Below are 17331 nucleotides of genomic sequence, written 5' to 3'. Positions count from 1 at the left end.
ATCCCTGTTTTGTGGGCTAGATCAGGAACAAAAAGGCCATTTATTGCTTACAGCTTCCCAGACTGCCTTTCTAGCCAGGAGTAATACTCTTTTCTAGTCTAGGATGCTTTTTCTGTTCTGTCTGTTACTCCATTACATGCTATATCAACAATATCAGAAACAAAAGGCTATAAAGATATAAAATACTTAAGACATATACAGTCACAGGGAAAAAAGTAGAAGAGAACTAAAACCATTTGAGAAGTTGTATTGCAATTAATTAAATTTAAAATTTAAATCTAGGTAAACTTATTTATCTCTAACAAGAATCACAGAATGGTTGAGGTTGGAAGGGACCTTTGGGGGTCATTTTGCCCAAACCCCCTGCTTAAGTAGGGCCACCTACAGCTGATTGCCCAGTTCCACGTCTAGATAGTTTTTTAATATCTATATGGAGGGAGACTCCACAATCTACATACAAAAATTCATTCTTTGCAACACAGTTAGATTTGTAAACATAAAAGGGAGTATGAAATTGTTCCTTACACATCCCCTTTCTTTGTTCTATGCACTGAGTTTTTGCACATATTCTCTTCATACTGGCCAAAATGCAGTAAGTCAGCTCTAAACCGTGCTAATACAGCATAAGAAACTTTTTTCCAATTAATATTTTTATTTGAAATTAAATTTACCAACGAAATCTAGTTAGATGTATAATAATGTGAAAAAAAAATTATATCCCATCTGAAGTTTAGAAGATACTCTGAAGGCTATCCACGTCATTTAGTAGCAGAGGCAGTCCTCTGCTTTCTATGCTATTTAGGCACCTGAATGAAGATGATTTTTCCCCTGTATGTCTATGTAAGTGTAATGAATCAAGCTTTTCCCATGAATGAACCTCCAGAAGCTTTATTAAACCAGATTCTCTAGCTGGAAACCTGCAAATAATTCCAAAGCTCAAATTGAAAATATCAGTTATTCACAGAACAGTGCCTTTTTTTTTTTTTTTTTTTTGCTTAGGGCAATATTTTGCTTATCACACTTGGAAAGTTAGAGAAGCTTAGCCAATAAAAAGATTGTGTTCTCTGATGTAAAACTAGTCTTTTATGCAATACTAGCTCTTACAGATAGAAGATTTTATGGTCTTATTTTTAAAAACTTGATCTAGTCCCGCAAATTTTGGTTGTCTGTGTTTTTTTTAGATCGTGACACCAAAAAAGTAAAGTTCTTTCTTTTCTCCTTTCTGTCCTTTCCCAGACACAAAAACATGGAACCATGATAACTGTATTAGAAAAGCCAAAATGTATTCTTCTTATTCTAAAAGCTTTGTGTGTAAAGCTATTGTAATTTTAGTTCTTTACAGGTGTAGGGCAAATGGAAGTAAATTCAGTCCTGCTACACAGAGGAAAATTGAGGTCAATTATGCACTTCTCAGCTATGAACTCCACTGGTCTAATCAAAATTTGATAATATACAATGCTTCATCCCCTTGGCCCAGCTGCATGGATGTATATAAAAAGATTAATATCTTAGTTTCTCCACACTATTCTCTTCTATGATGGCTTATGAATTTAAGTGCTTATGTCAATGAAGATATCATTAAATCAGACTAAAGACAAGGACTACATTTCTGTGGCATCACATTCAGGAGAAGGAGGTATGTTCTCCACATTAGTTTCCTTTCTCAATATTTTTTTTAGTACAGCTCAAGTTTAAAATTTAATTAGGAATACTTAATAAAATGGAATACTTAATAAAATTGAACACTTCAAAAGGCTAGGTACTTCTGCAACTTTTTTCCTCCAGCATCTTGCTTTCTTAGACATAAGGTCATGACTTACCAATAAGTGCTGCAATGTCAGATCCATGCAAATTAGTCAGCTTGATCATAATATAGAAATAAATTGCATTACTATGTATTTGACCCTACAAAATGAGTACGCTGGTTTTAGATTTAAATAATACTTTCTGAATTTTTGGTATTATGTAAAATTGACTCCTCTACAGGGTAAAATTTTACCTCAGAATAAAATTAATCATAACTTTGCTGTTGACTTCAATGGAATTGGATTCTACTCAAAGGATCACAATTATGCTAAACAGAAATTAATCCAACTGCTTACTTGATCTTTGGTTTTTGATGAAGAAGAGCTTTAGTCTCTCTTTAAATGTATTTTCATTCATATAGAATTCAACTTGCACCCTGAAATATAAAAGGAAGTATTAGAATTGAATAGGAAAGACAATAAATTCTTTTTTTCAAATTAATTTGTTTCCCTAATCATCTGTTCCTTATATATAACTGGAGGAACATATAGAGATAAAGAGCGCTCAACCAAAAGTTCACTTGTATTTGAGTGAATAATGTTAAAAGATTAAAAAAACGGAACAAAAAAAACCAACAAACCAAAAAACTTATTTTGTTTTTCCCCTTCATATGCAGAATCATTTCCATACTACTTGGACAGTTTACACTGCAAAATCAGAAGCATCTACATTTTTGGTATTTTCACGGGAAGATTATTCTCATATCTGCATCTTTGCGAGGAAGATTTCCTTGATGTTCAAGTTAAACCTTCCACCTCAGTTTAACTCCCTGGAAAATTGACATTGTAATTCTTTTTTTTTTTTATCTTCTTCATGTCTCAGTTAAGCATTCATTTGTTTTTGTTCACCTTTAATCAAGTGCTCATGCATCAAACAAACCACCCTTTCTGACCTTTGTTTTTGTCATAACGAAATACTGAGTCCTAAAAGCAAAATAATATTGCAATCATACAACATTGTACAGAAAATAACTCCCCTTCCAGATTATATTAAAGCAATAGCAACATGTTTTTTTTCCTCCCTCCCCCCCAGATTTGCAAGGAGGTACTTCATGTTTCTGTCGCTGAATTCAGTCTGAGTACAACACATGCAACAGTTCCATGGACTAGAAGAGGGAAGATAACTGTTACAGGGGCTTGCAAGGGGAAAAGAAGGTGTGAATTAGTTGTATAGAAAAGCTCAGGCCATTCCAGAGTTGTGGAGCTGCACTGCTTGCTGTAGGATGAGAGCAGCATTAGTTCCATGTCCGCTGAAGTCCCTGCTCTACCCAACTGACTGGATCTCCCTCACCAATCCTAGTTCTCTTCCAGCAATGGATCACTTTAACCAGCACAAATTCTGTGCCTTCTTGAGAAGTCAGTCCTTGGTTTGAGAACTGTTCTACTATTGCTAAAGAATCAAGTGATATCACAGAAGTCAGGTACTTTCTTACTTCTCACTTTCTCTGTATACAATCATTTGTTGCAAAATTGTATATACCTTTCTTTTCATAGGCATACTTGATCTTTACTTGAGAATTTCTTTTCAGCAGTCTCTTTTTCATCAAATGACTGTACTTCAATTACTTGTACTTATATGTACTGTCATATTTTTCAAGCAGGATCCTGACTTCAGTTTTTCTCTTCTTGCATGTGAAGCCTTTGAAAAAGTTTTTGTGTAATCTAATGTTATCTATAGTCTCTCTCTTCCCCTCAAATACTTGACTAATAGCATATATTTCTGTACACTTGTGGAATTGGAAGATTACTTAATTATGGGTCCAGAATAGATGGTATGTCAGGTAACGTAACTTTTTCATGCTTGCTTACTTATTACCAGAATTTTAAACATATCACTTTGTAGGACAGGGTCAGCATGTCATAAAAAGAAGGCTCTCTATGACTCACTGAGGTCAGCAAATTTTAGCTAGTCACTTAGCTTTGGTGTGGTTTATTGCAGTGTTCCTTGTAGAATGGAGAATTACACTGCTTCTTATTCAGAGGAAGCAAAACCAAACCTTATTTCTAAGAATCTATATCAGAAATAAGCTCTATAACTTACAGAATTTTGAATTTATTTCTGTGCAATGACATGTTTGACACAGTAGTAAAAGCAACTCCTTCCCTAGACCAGCCTTTCTATCTCTACCCCTTCTGTGGTAAGATCTTCAAGCAACTGGAAATAAAGAGGAAGAATCTACCTGCCCTCTGCTTTTTAAACTAAGAGTAGCTGCAGCTGCATACTTCAAAGAGCTTGGGCCCAGAGAAGTGTCCTAGAAACTGCCTACAAACTAGAGGAAAAGCCCATGAGATGAAGAGCAGCTTGTTTCTAGGCTTTTATTGAGCTTAAATATAGACTAAGTGTTATACTGTTCAAGACTGCAGGAGTCATTGCCATTAACAGAAGTGAAATGTTGATAGACCGTAACCTTAAGGCATGTTAAGGAAACAGGTCCAGGGGTTAATTAGTAGGCCAGGAGGGCTGTGGGGTCCTGAGCTCTGCTTCAGTTCTTTTTTGCATATTTCCCAAGGTACTTACTGTCATTAATGCAGTGACAGTTTTTAGTGGGAAACATTTCCCATGATTTGGCAGCTGCCACATGCTAAGTGTATATACTTAATCTTCAAGGACATATTTCAGTAGGTAAACAAAGTGGCACAAGCTATTGAAGTAAGGGATGTTATTTAAAAGGAGCACAGCATCGATGATCTTTTTTACACATTTTAAACTAATCTCTCAAATTTTTCAGTAAGAAAATTACAGTAGTCACTTATCATGAAAGAACAACATGTTAACAGTAAGCCATGATTTAATGATAATGAGGGAAAAGGATGTGGGAGCTAATCACCCTCCTATCAGTACCATTATGAATTGCTCTGATAGCCTTCTAACAGCTGTCTACTTCTCTTTCCTTAGCAACCTGTGCTCACAGCAGACTGGGATTCCACACTGCAGCAGTTTCCATGGCAAAATGGATTATGAATGCTGCTTCTGTAGCTCAACTCCTTCTCCTGACTTTTTTAAAGTTAAGTAAAAACTATATCGGCTTTCTACATTTGCAGGAAATACATAATTGTGCATCTATAATCAGTGTCCACTTTCATGTTACTCTGGCTGCCAGACAGAGAATATTTCACCTTGTTTCTTAAGTTTACTAAATAAAGCTAAGAATGAATGGCTGAAAGAGCCACTGGCAGGGATAAGGACAGAAACCTCCAGATATTGTTCCTTCCCAATACTCTGCTTTTTATTTTTAGGGAGAACACTCATTCTACTTGAACCTTTGTTGTAATCTTTTAATGATTAAAATTTTACCTCAAGTATTTGCTCTTTTCCGTCTTTTTCCCACCATGAAGCATAACCTAGAAAAGGACTGTTTCGGGAATGTAACACAAATAAATTCAGATCCTTGCTTGCAATATTAAGATCATTTAGGAGTAGTAGTAATGGGCTTTAACAAGCTTTTTCTGGACTTAATTAAGTACAAGCTAGGAAGGATGTTTTGAGTAAGTGACTGAAATTCGTTCCCACATGCTTATATAAAACTTGGTTACTCTGTTGCAGGATACTCTGTTGGTTACTCTGTTTGGAATTTGATTCCAAGCAAACAGTTTTGATGAAATGGCACACATGCGGTACAGGGTGATAGTATATGTGTACACAGATCATCTGGCCTGTGGAATAGGTTTAGTTTTTTTCTATATTTCTAGTGTAAGTAACTGAAAATGTAGTTTAAAGAATTTGTGCTTCATATCTTCCTGTGAGAGACAGTTCTAGTTCAGTCCACCCGGACCAAAAGACAATCAAGCTGAAGGATTAAAACACTGTTCCTTGAGGTTGGTTACTGGAACAGAAGTGTTTGATGAACATAAGGATATTGTATATGCGCTCAGTTAATTGCTTCTGGCTTTTTCTGTGTATGTGGTAGGCACTGAATATTCCATGAAAAGCTGCTTTTGGAAGTTAAAGAACAGGTTTTATCCTTTACTGACTCTTGCTTCAGCTTCATTGAAAAATGCACAAATACGTGGCTGACAAATCTGTGGCAAAACCAACTGAAGTTATACGGTTCTTTGGAAAACACAGTGTGTTTGGGTTTTTTTAACCTTCCTTTTAAAACTAAATACCATTAATAGTGGTCTTCCCTAGTTTAAACCCAAAGAACAGTGATGTCAGTGGAATCTTTCAAACTGTAAGACGCATCTTGAAGTACCCAAAGTACAAGTAAACATTGCACTCTTCTAATTCAGTTAAGATGTAATCTGAGTAGTACGTTTTAATGTAATACAAAGTACAACAGGAAAATACTAATTCATGCCAAGGACACTAATGCAAAGCCCTACTTCTCATGACCATAAATCAGTGGGACTAATCTGTCTGCACTCTGGTTACTTAATTAATTTTGTCTGCATTTTTCCATTGCTATTTACAATGTCATTCTAACTCCATTGCCACATTTTACTATAGTAACAGTATTACCTTGCACGCTCAAATGTACAAATCGTCTTTCCTCTGTGTTAGAAAATAGCTCATTTGGCAGAAATAATCCCTTCAAAAATGGAAATACAAGTTGGATTTCTCACTACATGTGTGCTAAGAGCTGTAATTGTTTATGCTTACTACTTCTTGTCACTGGAATCAAGAAAAGGTGTTAACTGTACAAATGGAGACACTCTGAAGAAAACTACATCAATATACTTAAATCCATCTTTATGGGAAGGAACATTTCATGTTTTTCCTACAAAAAGAGCCTTGTAATATAGACACAATATGTTTTCAATTGGGATTTGCCAATCCAATATATGTGAAATCCCGTTAGATTTCAAACCTGAAAGTTCATTATGTAGGGTGTAGACAGGTGCTTAAAAATGAAACATTTGAAGTGCTAAAGCGAACTGCTATTGTCAGAGTTTATTTTACTGAAAAAAAAAAAAGTGCTTTTTTTTTCCCCTAGCTTTTAATAAAAGGTTAGTATATTTTAATGATGACTGTCCTGGGTAGCAGCTCTCTTCGTTTTGAAATTTTGCAACTTCTGAAATACTCAGAACTCTGATTTTGATTTCCATCAGAACCAACATGACAGATCAAGACTGCTTGTTGAATGATATCTCATCTTGTGCTGAAGGAAACGGCAGTAAGACCAGTACTTTTCCATTACTGGTTCTTAACTAGGGGAAGCCTTCTATTTGTTTCTGGTAGGAAATCGGTCATCGGTTACATAGGTCACGATGAACACTGAACAGATAAAAGTTCTGAGTTTTTTATTTCCTCTTATTGCTGAATGACAGCACCCCAAAACAAATGGTAGTAACTGAGGGAGGCAGGGTGCTTGTTTCCACCCACTTTATTGGAAAGACAGAAAAGATGTTATTTCCTTTAGAGCCTCCTAACTTGGAAATCCGTTCTTCCAGTGTGAGCATGACATGAGAGAGTTGTGGAGATCAGGGCCTCAACATCTTTCTCGGTACTTTAGAACATAGTCTTTAAAAGCTATGTGCTTACCCAAGCCTTTTGCCATGCACTATACTGATGAAATCTAATATTTGCAATACGGCCCTGAATTTTTTTAAAGATGACTTATTACAAGTGTAGAATAATTAAAACTGACAGTTATAAGGTATTTTTCTGATAGGCTATTTTATCTGTTTATTATGAATAAACCAATTGATATTTTCAAGATCTGTGCAGAACTGTTTGTATAATACTGTCTTGTAGATTCTTTATAATATCTACCATTGTGAACATATATGATAGAACACAGGTTCCACACCTTCTAATAATTGCCTTGTAGTATGCAGTAATACCTATTATCTCTTTATTTTTCCAAACTAAATTCTCACAGTACTGCTCCAGAACAACTTATGCAGTACAATTGCCTGGTTCAAATTTGAACTGTCATGTCACAAAGACATGTTTGGTCATCTTAATACTTAAAAGTTTATGCTATGACATCTGTACCTGGGCGTTTATTTTGTTCTTTTCTTTCTATGAGTATATTTATTTAGAAGTTATCTTCTAAATCAGTGAATCTTAGTTAATCTATGTAGTTAGGTTTTTCCAGACATATCTACATTCGCTTGATTATGTAATTGGATGTTACCATAACTAATGGATTTATAGACATCAGGTGTTATCAACGTCACCGTAAAAATTCTGTATTAGTGAAGATAAAAATAACATGAACTGAGTTCAGCTTAATCACAAGTTACAGAATAAAGGATCAAGGATGCATAAATAACTTTGTAACTTAGAACTGTATGTGTGCTCAAACCCTTTATACTGTATCTTTCCAATAAGTGCTGCTTGTTTCGATTGACACAGATCCAAGACAGCATCAGAAAATAGGCCAAATTGATTTTTTCACGTTACACAAAGTAAAAATTAGCACCTGCAATCACAAGAAAATATTTTCTATGTAAAAGCAAACTTTTACTTTACTTAATTTTTTCAAATGCTAAAAATTTCAGCCCTTAATTAAAATTTTCTTCCTTACAATTTAAATAGTATATGCTTATCTATATTTTTATGTATATAAATACAAATATATTTTAAAATCTGACTGTGAGCTAGCTTCATGTTCCTTTTTACAATCAGCTGATCTAAGTTAAATAAAACTATCTTCATGAAACCTATACAGGCCCGTGGCAGCAATTTAATATTACAGCAATAGAGATATGAAATTACATTATTTTTCAAACTTTTCTGTGCAAAGTATCTTCATTTTTTCCACTCCTTTGAGGAAAAGATTTTTAAGGGAAGACTGATAGCAAGTGACTGAGACTCAGTGGTGGGTAGTATACATGCTTTTCGATCAAATAATACTTTTTTTAAAATCCCCCATTCACTATGAGTCTTGCAAATTCAAAAAGGAAATTATCATCTCAGTCCTGCACCCATGAAAACCAGTAAAAAATTCACCATTCTAGTAATAATGGAGTAATACAAAAAAATGGATTTGTAATCTGTATTCTTTGTCATTAGAAACTTTTTTTAAAAAAAAAAAAAACCAACAGAAAATAGTATGATGTTTTACTGTTGGGAAAAGAAATCTCAGAGCAATCCTCTCCTCCATTTCAGTGGCCCTGCAAATACCACACACTTGACTTTTTACTGCAAATACACTTTCTGTTGCAAATCTATTGCCTAAGATTAGAAAGTTAATAAATCAAATGTGAAAGATGCTTCAAGAAACAGTGCACTTTTAAGCTAAATTTTGCAAGAAAATCACACAAGGAAGATACTTGACAAGTTTGGTAGAACTTTTCTTTTTTCTTTTCTTATTTTTCCCCCAAAGCATGCAAGGGGGGAAAAGCATACATATTTTAAAGTGACTTTATTGCATGTGAAAATAGCTCCTTTTAACCTCCAGGCAAAAATACTTCCCATGTAGGATATAGACAGCACAGAGCTACTGCTATGAAAATCCACCATGCAAGGCTTTTTAACTGTGTAAGTCTGAATATCAGACAACTCTGAGTAATGGGGTATGCTTCATGAGTTTGATTCTAGACATTGTTCAGTTGTATGTAGTTGTGCCAATTAACGACACCTGAATTAATGTTCAATGGTTTGGCTTTTGTTTTTATAATGTTGGCAACTACTTTTCAAAAAGAGAACTGAAACAAACTTGTTGAATATCAAGCATACTGTGATAACACCTTTCTGTCACTGTCAGCCTAGATTTAACTCTGTACTAGAGTGTTAGGAGCAAAAGACACAGTAACCCATTACAAGCTACCGTATCTTTTTTTTTTTCTGCTCAAATTTTATTCTCTGTTCACCAGCACAATTTTTCTACTGCTTTCCTGAAATTATTTTTCTGTACCAACTTTTCTCTTTGCCATTCAACAAACATTTAATTTTTGTTTCAAGGAAAAGGTTGCTTTGCTATGAAAGGCAACAGGACAGCTGGTGATTCATGAGTAATGAAACTGCCTCAGGGGGAGGACAATTCATGTGCCTAACATGCCCTGTTCCTCTCTCACAACTGCATGTTCCTATCACCTGTTGATGTTCTAAAACAAAAGTTAGTGGCAATTCTCCTACAACTACAGTGATCTATTCATTGAATCTATCCTCTCTGTGATAGGCAAGGCATATGCAGGGTCAAGCAGCTTGCCTGGGTACCCCGCACACACAGTATGAATGAATTAGAAATTACTGTTCTTAGAATAACAACATGCCTCAAGCTGTTGATTTAAAATCTAAGTATTTTCTGCTGCAGTATTTTAATGCTAATTATTGCAAAGCTTCCGTTTGAAGCTATTTATTAATGTTTACCAAAATTCTGCTTTTTGTAATGTTGCCAATTAATTGTCACCTTAGTAAGACTCTTGTTCTCTCAAAAAAAAAACCTTAGTTATTTTCCCTTCGTTATATTCCCCCTTTAGTGTGTCTACACTAAAGACAGTTTGCAGGGTCAGTGGTAGTTTTAGCAGTTGTTTGTAGCCCTCCATCTATTTATCTTCTTGCCTTCAACCTCTTTCTTTGGTCCTCTGAGACCTCTCTCCTACTAGTCCGTGCTCAGCTCACAATTTACTCTCCACCATCCTCTTATTCCAACTCCTCCTTCTTATTATTCTTTCATCCAAATTTTAAGATTTTTTTCCAATCCCTTCTTCAACAGTTCCTCTTCTCTAGTTCCTTGCAGAATTCACTATGTATTGTCTTCCTTTATGTACTACAGAATTTCACTATTTTACTTGAAAACATTGAGGAAATGGCACACTGTCCCTCCTGTGGTTTCCTTTCTTTGCTCTAATTCCCTACATGGACCTTTGCTTTCAACAAGCCTTTCTTGTTTACATTCTCACCGTCTGGAACGGTAATTCAGGACTTCATTTTTCTTCCTTTCTTTTCCTTAGTAACTAGTCCTTTTCTGTTCTGCTTGGGAAACTTCACCTTCCTTCTCGTTAAAGTCTTATTCTCTTAGATTCCTTAGTAACTAGTCCTTTTCTGTTCGGGAAACTTCACCTTCCTTCTTGTTAAAGTCTTATTCTCTTAGTTTTGCTTCTGCTTTTTTCTTTTGGAGGAAGAACTCATTCTTTCGCATAGTATCACCACCTCTAACTCTAACCACAGTCAAAACAGAATGTATAGCCTTCTCTCTAGGCCTCCTTCCATGTCACTGTTACCAATTTCATGGTTCTATGTCACCAAGTGTCATTAATTTCATGTTACCTCTGGCAACTTCTAATTTTTCATTTTCCATCTCCTCCTGTCACTTTATCTTTTAGCTTAATAGTAAATCTAAAGGTCATTCCTTTCCTTCTGAATTCCTAGTGTTCAAAATCTTGGCCTGTGCAACGTGTACCTCTGGACTTCACTACTCTTAAAGTTGTTATTTCATGACCTTGAGAAATCTCAGTCTTTTGAGATGTTTGGCTTTCTTCTCCTCTTGAATTATTTCATTAATTTTCAGCCTACTTCCAGTACTGCACATTAGGATAGCCCACAAATATCAAAGCTTTAATAAATAAACTCTGCAGCATTGCATAATCGCCATATGGGCCCTCTTACCGTTGATGCTATACGGTCCTTAAAAGATACTTCTTTCTCAGGCCTATCAGAAACTTAATGGTGACCATGTATGAAAATATCCACTGTATGTTCAAAATAGATGGATGGCAGTGATGGAGTTGTATCACTCCTACTCTAACACTTAACATGTGATGTTATTTTACCAAGTTTGGATTCAGTTTGCCTGCTCCCCTTTTAACACTTTTCTCTTACAAAGCAAGCAACTAAACACTATGAGGGACATTGTCATGGAGATTATTCAGATAAAGATTGAAACAGGTGTTCAGACAAATAGGAGCCTTAAACTGTTCTAGTACATTTTGTCATCTCTAGACTATTAAATGAATAAAAATCTTAAACACTCATTGCTCACATTAGATATGGCAGTTTACAGGTATGCACACCTTTCTTACATATAAAAGAACAAATACCCATGAACGAAACATGTCATCTTTGTTTAGGCATACTTGTTATTTTTTCTTTTCTTTTTTCCTTTTTTTTTATGTGGGTGTAGTAATCCAGGGATAAAAACAGCAAAAAAAAATCACTGTGTGTGCATAGGTCTCATGAGAGAAAGGATGAGCCCAACACGTCTTGACTTCAAGGAAATACTGAGCAAATGCTTTTCTTAAATTTGGTCCCTTGCAAGTGACTTGAGTTAGCCTCTGATTACCAGAGAAATCCAAATTGCTATTCACTTAAATACTACTACTTATTTGTAAGACAAATGTATCTGACTATTCTGTTACTGCTCTTCTGTAAGTCATATTTTCTTCTTTCTTATTTTTCAAGATTGTACCTTTTCAAAAACAGCAAGTAGAACAAAGCTGAGAGCTGTTCGTACATGGTATCCTCACAGATTAGACTGCTTATCTCAGTTTTATTTTTACTTAAAAAAAAATAAGAAATTAAGATTTAGTTTTCTGAAAATGCAGCAGAAGGGAGAAGAAAAAAAGAGCAGATGGATAGAAAAAATCAAAAAAAGGAACAAAAAAAACTTTGTGGGTGAATCCCAATCTGTCATTTTTTTAAGTATCACATGACCAAGTGTGAAATATAATTTTAAATATGACTCATTAATAAGTTACCTGAAACACAGAGCCAGCTTCCTAGTAGGTCTGATCTAATACCCACTTAGATCAATAGAAAGATTGTATTCACTTAGAGTAGAATAAAATAATCAAGTAGTAAAAATATTCAAAATAGATATTTCCCTATTGCTTTAAGTATTTAATTACTATTTTCCTCCCAAAATGAAAGCAATTTTCTGTCTATTTCAATCATGCAATGTATTTTAAACAAAACTGACAGGTCAGTGTGAGATTCAGAAGAGCATATATATTGACTCTTCTCTCATATAATTCTACAGCTTTTTACTTTACTATCTTGCTTTACTATTACTTCTGTTTGTTGGCTTTTCTGCTTGTGGTTTTATACCATATTATGCTAGTTATATTTCATAATGTTCAATTAAAACCAACAATTTATTCAGTGTTTCCTGGAAAAATGCACAGCATAATTTTATCGGTCAGAAAAACAAATTTTGAAATGTTGAGATTCAGAAAGTTAACCTACAGTTTTGACAAAGACATAGCAAATTATAGGAAAGTATTAGCTGCATCTAACCAAAAGGTAATAGAATCTTATGAAACAACGTCTTAAACTACAGCATTCAGTGTATGTGATCTGTGTATGGAGTCTTAGTGATTAAGATTTCATAAGGAGAGAAGTTCTGAGTTCTAAGATAGAAATGTCAACGTGTTATGTCAAAATCACATGTTCCTGTTTTCCCTCTGAAAACTGTTTTGTTCAAGGCAGCAATTATATTTTACATTTACTTTAGTGTTCTTTAAGTAGAAAATCTAATTATTTTTTCCAAGGAAAATGCATTCATTAACCCAAAGAATAGTTTTGTTTTCATTTGAATGTTGGTACTGTTTGGGTTTTCTGACCCAATTAAAACAGAATGTCTGAAATCTAGGTCTTTGTAGCCTTAAATTTATTTCCTGTACAACTACCTTTACTAAGCAAGACGCTATGATGCCTTTTGTATCACTTTGACCTGGTGGGATGTGATCTATATTCTGTGTCCTCCTTTTTGGGAGCTGTATTCTTCTCATATTTCTCTGTCCTAACTTAGTTGTCATGATTGCTTTCTGAATAACTGAAAGGTTGGACCAGATGATCCTTGAGGTCCCTTCCAACCTGGTATTCTATGACTCTATACAGGGATGATAATATGATTCTTAGTTGTTTAGAAGCTTCCCACAGAGTTCAGCAGCAAAAATGGCAAAAATAAGGCCATCTTCACTAAAATACTAAGAAAAGTCTTATAAGAAGCATCAAATGAATTGGAATAGCCTGCAGTTTCAGAAAATATTGCACTTGTCCTTCAAACATGGAAGACTTTTTGTGTTAAGCTAAGTGTTAAGCTAAAAATGAGTACATTTCACACTTAAGATCCTAATTATTTATTTTAATTGTGCACCAAAGAGATATCTCTAGTAAAAAGAATTCTCTGACCCCATTCAGACTGACTTGTTTGTTTTTCTTTTTTCCCATCTCTTAAAGTTGCTTCCTTCAAGACAAAATGTTCATATTATGGATATTTGGAGGAGAAACAAAGCCTGAAATTTAGCATATTTCTCTAAAACAATATTAAACCTGAAGTGTATATAACTATTAACCTTGAGAAAATAACATCTGAACATATTGCAGTTGCTGGATCTAAATATCCAGGTTCAAAATGAAGCCAGTGAAATGCCTTCTGTATTTTCCGTGATGCTACACTAACATGATGCCTCAAAACTTGAATCACACAATTCCTACAAAAAATATTCTGTCTACTATGGAAAAAACCTTGCAGGTTGTCCTGGTTTGAGGTAAAACAGAACCAATTTTGGTCAGTAACTTCGCTTCTTAGCTGGGCCTCTCTAACAACTGAAATTAACAGCATATTGTGCAGACAATGTTCACTCTCTCAGAGTGATAAGACCTATGTTTATAGTTGATGCTCAGGCATGGTATGCAGAGAGGCTCTTGCTTATACTTATTGCTATAACAACCAAGGCCAAGCAACTTTGTTATTTGCCCCCTTGGAGGGTCGGAAGCGGAAAAGCATAGTGGTGTCCCACCTGCAAGGAGGAGCGGACAGGACAGGTGACCCAAAACTGACCAACGAGGGTATTCCACCCCATCTGCCTCATGCTCACTATAAAAGCTGAGGGATCAAAGGGTCAGCTCTCTCTTCCTGCAATGGCCGACGTCTGAGGAGGACTCTGTCTGCCTGCGATCCCGATCCTGAATGCAGATCCGGAATCCAGTTCCCGTCCATCACTGAGTCCAGCCTGGGACTGCCCCAGTGCCAGCCAGTGTCGTGATTGTCATCCTGGGAGCTTGATACGGTTTTGTATATATTTCATTATTTCTTTTTTACTTTATTATTAATATTTCGTTAAAGTAGTTTAGTTCCTTCTAAACTCGTCTCTTTTTCCTCCTCTGCCCCTCGCTTTGAAGAGGGGTAGAGGAGAGCATCTGTCAGTCCCATCTGGGGTCCCCCAGGTCCCCAGTAGCCGATTTGGCCTAAACCACGACACAGGGAAAATTAATCTCCTCTCAATGAAAGTTTGGCACTCAGTCTACAATTCGCATATGTCTATTCTGCAAAGGCAACCCAGGTATGAACTACATTTTCAGAAACTAGTGGATTTTACTCCCAAGTCATAAGAAAGTAAGCAGTGAAATTCTTGAGACACTATAACCTTCAAATAATTAGACCTTTACTTCAACAGAATGAAGCTTTTCAGGTAGGCCGTGATGATGTAGTAAGAAGAACGCCAAGGGCAATGAAGAAGGATTTCAGAGCCTTGGGTCGACTGGTTAAGGGATCAGGAACCCAAGTCTTGTTTTCTTCTATCCCTTCTGTTACAGGGAACGATGAGGGGATTAACAGGAAGAGCCAGCAGGTCAATGACTGGCTCTGAACTTGGTGCTACCAGCAGGGTTCTGGGTTCTTCGATCATGGCCTGATTTACAGAACACCAGGGAGCAGATGGGGAAAAGCCTGTCTTGCAGGGGGAAAATGGTTCCTGGAGTAGAGTTAGCAGGGCTCATTGGGAGAGCTTTAAACTAGATTTGAAGGGGGATGGGCACGTAACTGGGCTCGACAGAGCCTGGGGCTAGTAACTCAGCAGTTGTGGGGCAGAGTGCTAGCATTTTTGAGAATCAGAAGGCCTACCGTCCCTCGAGGGCAAAAACTATACACTCATTGGCTTTTCTGAAATGCCTATACACCAATGCACACAGCATGGGGAATAAACAAGAAGAGTTAGAGATCTGCATGCGGTCACAGGACCATGATCTCATTGCAATTACTGAGACGTGGTGGGATAGCTCACATGACTGGAACACTGTCATGGAGGGCTGTGTTCTCTTTAGGAAAGATAGGCCAGTGAGGCGAGGTGGTGGAGTTGCTCTTTATGTGAGAGAGCAACTGGACTGTATCGAGCTCTCCCTGGGAGCAGACGAAGAGCAAGTTGAGAGCTTATGGGTAAGGATTAAGGGGCAGGGTAATATGAGAGACACTGTTGTGGGTGTCTATTAGAGGCCACCTGATCAGGATGGGGAGGTTGATGAGGCCATCTACAGACAGGTGAGAATCGCCTCACGATCACAGGCCTTGATTCTCATGGGGGACTTCAACTACCCTGATATCTGCTGGGAAGGCAACACAGCTGGGCATGTACAGTCCAGGAGGTTCCTCCAGTGCATTGATGATAACTTTTTGACTCAGGTGGTGGAGGAGTCCACAAGGAGAGGTGTACTACTGGACCTAGTACTGACAAACAAAGAGGGACTGGTGGAGGATGTTAAGGTTGGGGGCAGGCTGGGTTGCAGTGATCATGAGAAGATAGAGTTCAGGATTAAGTGCAGTATACAGAAAATTACAAGTAGGGTTGAAACTTTAAACTTCAGGAGGGCTAACTTTCATTGCTTCAAGGAATTGCTTGGACAAAGCCCATGGGAGAGGGCTCTAGAGGGTAAGGGGGCTCAAGGGAGCTGGCTGCTATTTAAGCATCACTTTCTCCAAGCTCAGGATCAGTGCATCCTGAAGAGAAAGAAGTCAGGCAAGGGAAGCAGGAGACCTGCATGGCTGAGCAGGGACCTTTTGAAAAAGCTCAGGTGGAAGGAGGGAGTTTACAATAGGTGGAAGAAGGGGCTGACTGCTTGGGAAGAGTATAAGAACGCTGTCAGGGTATGCAGGGAGGAAACAAGGAAAGCCAAGGCAGCCTTGGAATTGAACCTGGCGAGGGATGTCAAGGCCAATAGGAAAGGTTTCATTAAGTATGTAGGAGACAAAAGAAAAACTAGGGAAAATGTGGGCCCGCTGTTGAACAAGACAGGTGCCGTGGTGACAGATGATGCAGAGAAGGCAGAGTCACTGAATGCCTTCTTTGCTTCTGTCTTCACTGCTCGGGCCAGTCCTTGGGAGACCCAGATTTTGCAGGTAATAGAGAAAGTCTGGAGGAAGCAAGACTTTCCCTTGGTTGATGAGAAGCAAGTTAGATATCAGTTAGATAAACTGGATATCCACAAGTCCATGGATCCTGATGGGATGCACCCACGAGTGCTGAGGGAGCTGGGGGAAGTCATTGCTGGGCCACTCTCCATCATCTTTGAAAGGTCCTGGAGAACAGGCGAGGTGCCTGAGGACTAGAGGAAAGCCAGTATCACTCCAGCCTTCAAAAAGGGCAAGAAGGATGACCCGGGAAACTACAGGCTGGTCAGCCTCACCTCCATCCCTGGAAAGACGATGGAACAGCTCCTTCTGGGTGTCATCTCAAAGCATCTGGAAGAAAAGAAGGTTATCAGAAGTAGTCAGGACAAATTCACCAAGGGGAAGTCACGTCTGACCAATCTGATAGCCTTCTATGATGAAGTGACTGGATGGGTACATGGGGGGAGGGCAGTGGATGTTGTCTACCTTGACTTCAGCAAGGCTTTCAACACCATCTCCCATCATCCTCA

At 37.2% G+C, this 17331-nt stretch overlaps 1 protein-coding gene across 1 annotated transcript in view; it reads right to left on the bottom strand.

Annotated features, from left to right (window-relative positions):
* Positions 1-17331, bottom strand: part of KCNT2 (potassium channel, subfamily T, member 2) — a 154793-nt gene that overhangs the window by 112987 nt on the left and 24475 nt on the right. Inside the window, exon 2 of the mRNA XM_009892872.1 lies at positions 2103-2182. Coding sequence (XP_009891174.1) covers positions 2103-2182 — 80 coding nt within the window. The remainder of the gene's footprint in view (positions 1-2102; positions 2183-17331) is intronic.

This window comes from Charadrius vociferus, unplaced genomic scaffold, assembly GCF_000708025.1.
Source record: "Charadrius vociferus isolate BGI_N301 unplaced genomic scaffold, ASM70802v2 scaffold39, whole genome shotgun sequence".
Lineage (NCBI taxonomy): Eukaryota > Metazoa > Chordata > Aves > Charadriiformes > Charadriidae > Charadrius > Charadrius vociferus.
The sequence above is the reverse complement of the archived record's forward strand: the minus strand, read 5'-3'. Positions and strand labels throughout refer to the sequence as shown.